Source organism: Natrix helvetica (genome assembly GCF_964273705.1).
Source record: "Natrix helvetica genome assembly, chromosome: 9".
Lineage (NCBI taxonomy): Eukaryota > Metazoa > Chordata > Lepidosauria > Squamata > Natricidae > Natrix > Natrix helvetica.
Genome location: NC_138560.1, coordinates 4767363 through 4776405, shown reverse-complemented (window position 1 = coordinate 4776405; position 9043 = coordinate 4767363). Strand labels below are relative to the sequence as shown.

The 9043-nt window shown below is 43.8% G+C and overlaps 1 protein-coding gene across 2 annotated transcripts in view; it reads left to right on the top strand.

The window, feature by feature from the left end:
• The first annotated feature begins 407 nt into the window (after window positions 1-407).
• The window catches only part of POU2F2 (POU class 2 homeobox 2), a 28635-nt gene continuing 19999 nt past the window's right edge, over window positions 408-9043 (top strand). For both annotated transcript variants that reach the window (XM_081961740.1, XM_081961739.1), the window contains exon 1: window positions 408-500. In XM_081961740.1, the coding sequence (XP_081817866.1) occupies window positions 473-500 (28 nt within the window). In that variant the 5' untranslated portion in view covers window positions 408-472. The remainder of the gene's footprint in view (window positions 501-9043) is intronic.

The window sequence follows — 9043 nt, the reverse complement described above, 5'->3', positions numbered from 1 at the left end:
CCTGCCGTTCACAACATGCTAAGACCATCCACTGAACCATAAAATGCCCAATCACATTTTAGGCTAGAAACCCGTTCCATAGATCATGTGCCATGCCGATCTTTTGAACTCAGCTATGGGCCGCCCTGAGCTCTGGACACCGCAGACTGAAGCATGGGCACCTGTGGGTACCGTGGCAATTGCACACGTATATCTCTGTATTTGCTGTCTGTCAGCCCTTGCAGTCTTCTTCACTCCCCCCCACCCCAGCGCACGCACACACACCCTGCCATGTCTTCTTCCTCCCAGCTGCTTCCTGCCACATTCACTGTTCTTGCTTCTCAAGCGCCTGGGGACTCCCCAGGCCTGCCCCTAGCTTAGAGGCCCTTCCTTGTCCTGCCACCTGCTTTTTCCTCTCTGGAACAAGTACCATCCGTCACTGGCAGGCAGGGCCCTTTGGGTCTGTCTCTTCCACATCAGAAGAATTATAGCCATGGTGAACTCGGGCCTGTGGGCAACAGGTAAGCGATAAGAGGTATACTGCAACTTGGAGACATCTCACTGTGTTTCTCTCTCTCTCTCTCTTTCTCCTTCTCCGGAATACATTGCCAGGGTACGGGTAACCGAAGCAGTGCTACCTATTCTTGCTGCTTCTCCTGCTTTGAGGCTTGTGATTGCTCTGTCCTAAGCTTCAGGACTCATTAAGACGAACCCTTCTCTCTACAGAGTGGTGGAGGGTGTCCCGACAAATTTTTGTCTGCCTCCAATCCTGCCTTGCATGGGGTGGAGGGAGAAGAAGAGACAGTGTTAGGGGAGGGGCTAGTAAGCCTAAGATTGGGTGGGGGGGGACAGGGGTAGGAAGTAGTGCATGTAAGGGGAATTGCACCACTCAGTCATGCAGGAGGTCAGGAGGACTTGGGAAGCATGGAGCAACCTAGAGATCAGCTAGAGGATAAATTAAAGAGGAAAGCTTACCCACTCAGCAAGAGGGCAAGCTACATCGACTGGATTCCTATCGAAGTCATTGGATCTTTGAAAAAAGGATCATCCAACCAGGAGCTGTGGCAAGGTTTTTTTTTTTTTTTACTAGCTTGTGAGCCAGCCACCGTCACTGTGCTTTAAACAGCGGAGCAGCACACAATCATGGTTCTTTCCCTTGCTGTGAAGTTTTGCTGCTGATCTCTGCAGATGTCGACGTTTGTTAAGGGCCGTATCGCCAAGTCAGATGTTGGCCTCTAGAGCAAGTTGCCTTGTAACCAAACCATGCCTAGTGTTTTGGAGAGCGGTCAGTCTGCTAACCAGGCTTTGCGGGTTAGTTAGTTTGTTTGTTTGGAACAGGGGTCTCCAACCGTGACAACTTTAAGACTTGTGGACTTCAACTTCCACAACTTGAAGTCCACAAGTTTTAAAGTTGTCAAGATTGGAGACCCCTGGTTTGAAAGGTAAATCATTTTAGTAGGCTTTTTTCTGGTGTGCAATGTATATTTTAGGTAAAAGTGGAATTTCCCCCCCTGAAATTTGCAAAGTATGTCATGAGAACCTACCTCCTTTTTCCCCCCACAGGCCACTCCAGTGTTTTTAATCCCAACTTTTTTCTGTCATTGGGCAGCCATAGAAAGCGAGGCAGGAGAACTAGGATCAGAAATGAAGAGGAGGAGGAGGAGGAGCTCTACCCGGAGCTGGCAAGGGGGCTGGTTTTGGGGCTTCTGTTTTTAGTTTGAGTTTCAGTAAATTGGAGGCTTTTTTTAAACCATCTAAAAATGTGAAAGGGAAGCAGAAGTGAAAGCCGACAAGAGTGGCCAGCAGTTTGGAAAGGGGGTGGGGGGGGGAAGCAAATCCCTGGTCCTGATATACTGGCTAGCATTTCTTGTGTTTCCTGACCTTCCCCCCCCCTAAAAAGAAAATCCCACCAGATTACAATTTTTCCAACGTATGGCGTATTTCACCAAGAATAATCCAAACTCATTCTCTTACACTACTTAATCTCTCCAGAAACTCTGAATTTCATCAGAGAAGTTGGCGTTTTCTTTTACCCTCCCTGCTTGTGGTTTGGGATGTCCACTTGATTCTCAGACATATTAAATTTCCTCATCTGGAACTTTTTTTTTTGAAAGTGGAGAACATTTCACTTAGTCTGTGCCTGTAATACCAGCTGCTGCTAAAAGGTTCAGGAGCAGAGCAAAAACAACGTAGTAAAAGCAGCAGATCTGAATTACAAGTAGTCCTCGACTTACGACGACCATTGAGCCTAGCATTTCTGTTGGTAAGTGAGACATTTGTTAAGTGAGTTTTGCCCCGTTTTACGACCTGCCTTGCCACAGTTGTAAAAGGAATCACTGCAGTTGGTAAATCAGTAACACGGTTGTTATGTGAATCTGTCTTCCCCGCTGACTTTGCTTGTCAGAAGGTCGCAAAAGGGGATCGTATAACCCCAGGACACTGCAGCGGTCATAAATATGAATCAGTTGCCAAGCATCTAAATTTTGATCATGTGATTATGAGGATGCTGCAATGGTCGTAAGTGTGAAAAATGGTGATGTCACTTTTTTCGGTGCTGAATCTGGATGCATCTTCAGTTCTAGGCTCTTAACGCTCAACTTTTTTAAAAATATGGAGCATGCATCTTTCACTTGCACTAGATATTTTACGGAGAAGCTATAATTTGATTTGTTCCGTCACATCTTGTGGGAGCCATTGTTATTTGGAACCAATACAATAGCTTTTCAAATTTTTGTTTGATTTTTGATTTGATTTGATTTTATTACTTTATAAGTAATGCAAACCAATAAAACGCAGATAATTCTATTTTGTCCTTCTATTTTTCTAACAGCAACCCTGTGAAGTGGGCTGAGAAAGAGGGACTGTCCCAAAGTCAGCTTTCATGTCTAAGGCAGGACTAGAACTCACATGCTCCTGGTTTCTAGGCCAGCCTCTTAACCACGATACTACACTGGATCTCTAAAACATACAAATAGCATACAATAGTTTACAGCTTAGCAAAAATTACAAATTTAGCCATGTTTCCTTGACTCTACCTCTCCTGCTCGCTATCACTTTTTCCTTTTATTTCTTTCTATCTTTCCTCCCCTTCCTCTATGCCTGCAATCGGATCGCTCCACGCAGGTCCAACCCACGGACCAACCCTAACCTAAAGTAAAGGTAAAGGTTCCCCTCGCACATATGTGCTAGTCGTTCCCGACTCTAGGGGGCGGTGCTCATCTCCATTTCAAAGCCGAAGAGCCAGGGCTGTCCGAGGACGTCTCCGTGGTCATGTGGCCTGCATGACTCAATGCCGAAAGCGCACAGAACGCTGTTACCTTCCCAACAAAAGTGGTCCCTATTTTTCCACTTGCATTTTTTACGTGCTTTCAAACTGCTAGGTTGGCAGAAGCTGGGACAAGTAATGGGAGCTCACCCCATTATGTGGCATTAGGGATTCAAACTGCTGAACTGCCAGCCTTTCTGATTGTCAAGCTCAGCATCTTAGCCACTGAGCCACTGCATCCCTAACCCTAACCTACCATTTGCTTATTTAAATGATGTGGAGTCCTCCTTTTTTTTTAAAAAAAAAATGCACCTTCAGAAGGTACCTTACAACACATGAAAATACAAATAATGCTCATAGTTCAGGGATAAAACAGTTCTAGAAATAATAATATATGAAGGAAATCCACAATACGAGCATCTATGACTCAAAAATAATGACATTCATTTTTGCATCACTTTTAACCAGAAGTGGCTGCTGTTGAGCTTCCTGAATCCAATCAACGTCCTTCTAATGAAAACAATGAGCTGGTTTGTATTTGTAAAAAATCTACAGTACTACAGCAAAGAAAGACAGAAATTGAAATATTCTGGGGATTCCAGAACACAAGGGGAAAAACATTGCAGCCGGAGTGAACCTTTTGCCGCATTCCTGTTTTTTTAAATTTAGTACATTGACTTTTAATAGTGCTGTATTGCAGAGTCTAGTGAAAAATGAACAAGAGATTCAGACACATCCTAAATTCAGTGTTCTAACACTGAGCCATCCTTAACAGAATAACAATTTGAAGCTGATTCTGACACGAAGAAACCTGCACTGATAGGTCTTGCTCAAAGAGAAGGTAGCAGCTGTAGCAGAATAACAGAGTTCGAAGGGACCTTAGAGGTCTTCTAGCCCATCCCCTTGCTCAAGCAGGAAACCTTATACCATTTCAGACAAGCGGCTGTCCAGTCTCTTCTCAAACACCCAAAACTTCTGAAGGCAAGCTGTTGCACTGGTTAATTGTTCTCGCTGTCAGAAAGGGTCTCCTTAATTTCAGGTTGCTTCTTTCCTTGATTAGTTTCCATCCGTTGCTTCTTGTCCTGCCTTCAGGGGCTTTGGAAAATAATAGGTTGAGCCTCTTTGTAGCAGCCTCTCCAATACTGGAACACTGCTATCAGTCTTCTCCATGCTACATCTTCTACCTCCATGGGATGTTGACCTTCAGTCAAGAATTAGTTCTCACTTAGCTTTCTGTGTGTCAAGAAAAGCTTCTTCCTGTTGAATATCTGCATACTTCAGAAATCTTGTTAGAGACAAATGAAGAAACATACAGTTCCAGATGAAAATTTGCTTCAGAAAATCCACTGCCAGGTGCTTTTATCTCAAGTGATCCTGAGAATCACGCTCGGATTTCTTTTAGCTCTGAAAAAAAAATTAATAGTCGGGGACATTGTTGATGAAAAGATGCATTTAACTTGAAAACCGGCTCCACTATATGTTGACTCTGCATTAAACAATATTCACAGCTAAGAGGTATTTTCATATCTCTCATAAAAACCTCCCGTTCAGCTTTTATTCGGTCTCAAAATCCAATTTGATTCTTATGTACATAACGCCTCTCTATTATCTTTGATCACAGATTATAGATTGACATTTCTGGGTTATTTCACCAGCTGTTATCGTACCTATGATCGTTCCCGTATTACCAAACGCTTGCAGCATTAAATGCTAGCTGTGCAGATTGTGGTGGATATATGAGAGTGCCATTTGCCCAGCATTACACACACTACGTCTTTAGTGTGGGCTTGATAGAAGGAAACTGGGGTGTGAACTTTTACCTTCACTATACCAGGAAAAGCTTCTCTGCTTGCTACTTCTCTATTGGTATCAGCTAAAAAGATCGCAAGCCTAATTCCTTGAGTTGCTGAAGTTCATTTTACTATGGGAATTAAGTTCTCCAACAGCCAACGCTTAATCTAGTCAAAGTGGCATCAACCTTGCACAAATTTACGTTTTTTGCAAACTTACCAACTTCTAGATGTGGTAATCTCTCCAGGGGTGGGCTTCAAAATTTTCAGCAATGGGTTCTCTGCCCGATTGCTGGGTGAGCGTGGCCTAGTCAGCCTCCTACACCATGGCAGGGGGACCGTTTTCACCCTCCCCAGGCTCGGGGGGCTTTCCTTGAGCGTCTGGGAGGGCGAAAACTGCCTCCCCTGGGCTCCAGAGACCTGTTCCTGGCCGCCTGGAACTTCCAAGAGACCCATTCCCACCCCCTTCTCGAGCATCCGTGCGGGCCCTGCACTTACCTCGCATCCAAAACAGGCCGGGTGGAGACTCCTGGGAGGGACAGGGGGCAAGACAGGGTGGGAGGAGTGGGCACGGTGGGCGGGGCCAGTCAGGGGGGGGATTTGGAGGTTCTCCGAACTGGCCATAATGTTATCTACGGGTTCTCCCAAACCTGGCCGAACCTGTAGCAGCCGACTCCTGTCTTTCTCTCTCTCCCTTTCCCTTCCTCCCCTCTCTTTCTCTCTCTCAAAAGCTTTGGGAACGACCAGATTGGTAATTATGAATTATGCTTAAAAAAAACAAACACGGGGTGACATGGAGACTGTAGGTAGGATTCTGATGGGGAGAAGAGCAGAAATGCCCCCTATAGAAGCTGCTAGCTTTCAGAAGAGGAGTGAAATGGAAAACCAGACAGGAAAAGGAATAAATCTGAATATCTTGGAATAAGTTAGCCCGTAATTGCAAGACAGTTGTTTAAGTGAGTTTTGCCCCTTTTTACGACCTTTTTTTACCACTGCGGTTAAGTGAAGCACTGCAATTAGTAAGAAGGTTATTAAGTGAATCTTAACACTCCCCCATTGACTTTGCTTGTCAGGTCGCAAAAGGGGGTCACATGGCCCTGGGATGCTGCAACTGTCATAAATGCGAGTCGGTTGCCAAGCATCTGAATTTTGATCCCCACGTGACCCTGGGGATGCTGCAACAGTTGTAAGTGTGAAAAACGGCCGTAAATGACTTTTTTCCAGCACCATTGTCACTTTGAACGGTCACTAAAAAACCTGTTGTAAGCCCCAGGTTGGGCTCTGGATGAGAATAGTTTTGTCTAGCAACATTTAGTTACAAAACTCAAACTTTAGTTGCAGGTTCTGAAAATACTGTTGCTTTTCCTTTTTTTGCATGGCAGGCCCTGAAAACTGGTAGAAGGTGGGGTGGAGAGTAGGAATGGCCTTCCCTGCTAAAGATTGCTTTTCATGACGAAGTAGATGAAGAAATGTCATGGGAGATGCTGAAAGGGCTGTTTCCTTCTTCTTTCCTGCTGTGTCTTTAATAGGTGCATGTTTGGCTGAATCTGTTGGACTTATCCTTCTCATTACATGAAGGTAAAATCAGCGGTGATGCTGGTTGAACTCCTGCTCTGATGTCCAGTTTTTTTAAAAAATGATAGCTTTCAGGGTTTGCTTACAGACCAAGTGGGATTCTGACTAGTTTTGAAGGAATAGGAAAACACAGAGAAGGATTTATCACACTGAACAAGTTTCTTCCCTTCCTTTCCCTTCCTTTCCTGCTTCTCCATCACCTTTCCTTTCCTTTCCTTCTTCTCCCTCCTCCTTTCCTTCTCTTCCCTTCCTTTCCTTTCCTCCTTCCTTCTACACTTCCTCTCTCCTTCCCTCCCTCCCTCCTTCCCTTACTACCCTTTCTTCCTTCCTCCCTCCCTCCCATATTGTGCTAAGTTTTAAAAAGTGATTATGAAAACTATAAAACAGCAGAACTTCATGGATGGAAAGAGTTATCTTTCCATCCATTCGTGAATTATCTTGGCGGATGATGATGTCACAATACTAACCAGTAGATTCTTTTGCCTCCAATGGATCTTGAACAGACGTTTGGTGGACTCTAGTGGTAGGATGGTCTCCGTTCCCAATCCCTGTTCTACTAGATTACCATTCATAGTTTAGATTAGACTACAATAGGTTATTTAGCACACAACTGCAGCAATATCTAAAACAGAAGAACCAGAGTTGGCCACCTCCAGCATCTGCTACCAGAGACCATTGTCTTACTTTATCTAATGAATAATATCAACAACCAGCTAGCATAATTTCTTGGAAAGAAATCACTAAACAAAGTGTCACAGAGTTGATGTCCCTGATAGGGGTTTTTATCTCTCTCCACTGAGATGAGGAGACTTAGTGTTAAAAGAGGCTTACTTGGCACAAATTTCCTGCCTCAAAAGGGGAATAAACCTGGTTCTCAACCATGGAAGCAACATATCAGGTTAGTTTTCTCAACAGCAGGCAGTGCTTTCTAGAACAGAATGTGCCCATCTAGTCCTGGTATGTAGGGGGAAGCTATTGAGCGGTTCCCCTTCTTTACAAGAGCTATGGGGTACAACCAGACAGCAAGCCTTCCAATGCTGGCCCCCATTCTTGGGGCACTCTCCTGCCAAAGTTTGGATGGTCCCTTATCCCTGCTTGCATTTCACACACAAAAAAACAATAAACCCTGAGCATTATTTGGTTTGAACCTCTTTTGATTTTGGTGACTTCTGAGGCCACTGGATGTTAACTCACTTTATTGAAGTTTTGTATTATTTCCTTGCATTGTTATCTGCCCACCATGGAGGAGGTATTTAGATATTGGAAAAAAAGGAATAGAAAAAAAATAGCTAATTCTTGAAAATGTTAAAGGCCCTGCAAAAATCTAGAAAATTACTGAATGGCAAATTCTAGTGGCCATCCATATTTTTGCAGTTCCAATGTTTACCTTGTAAAGTATACGCTTGTTTCTGCTTTGCCCCCCTTTTTCCTATTCATTTATCCATCCATGCATTCATTGCACAAATGTTTTGAAACGTTTAATCTTTCAAGTATCTGTTGTGACGTGCTCAGCAAAAGGTTTGGGTTTAGGTGCAGTGATGGGATCCAGCCAGTTCGCACCTATTCGGGAGGACCGGTTGTTAACTTTCTAAGCAGTTTGGAGAACCGGTTGTTGGAAGAAATCTCCTTTTGGTTTTTTTCCACTTTAAAGGGCTAATCCTTTAAGGAAGGCAGGAAGGAAACATTCTGGTGTTGTTTCTAGCCTAATCTTTCGTTTACCCTGCGTACAGAAACTGCCTCTCTGGTTAACCCTTATTACATTGTCACAGCTAAGGCGAAGCGCCCATCAACCTAAATGTTGTGAGTTGGCCACGCCCACACAGTCACCTGACCACCGAGCCACGCCTACCCAGCTGGCCATTAGGGCAGCGAACCGGTTGTTAAATTATTTGAATCCCACCACTGGGTGAGGGTCTCTAATGGGCGTAAGAGAAAGAGGTCCCCTTGGTGCCAAGCAGGAATATATTCTGTAGCCTAGATTTCTCAGGGATTTTTTTTTCAGCTGCTTTGCTGAATTACAGTTTTCATTAAAAGAAAACCAAGATTAAACCATTTTATTTCTCGGAGGAGATTTAAAATATATATATATATATGCAGGCAATAAATAGCCTTCCCACTTTTTCTTTTCTTTTAATATAGCTACCCATCTCACGCCAGCGACTCTAGGCAGCTTACCAAGATTAAAACACTGGGAATTTAACAAGCAATAGTTTTGGAAGTTTCAGTTAGGGGGTGTTAGAATCAGTTGACATCTATGAGGCATTTATTTTCAGATTTTATGCGGTTTGAATTCTGCAGTGTCATATTACAACGTAGAAATGAGCCAGCCTGATCATTTAAAGTTTTTGTTTCGTTTCATTTCCTTCGTTTTAAATCCATCAGTCTTGGTTTCTTCTCCAATTCTCCACTTTTTGTTTGTTGGTTTGGTACAAGC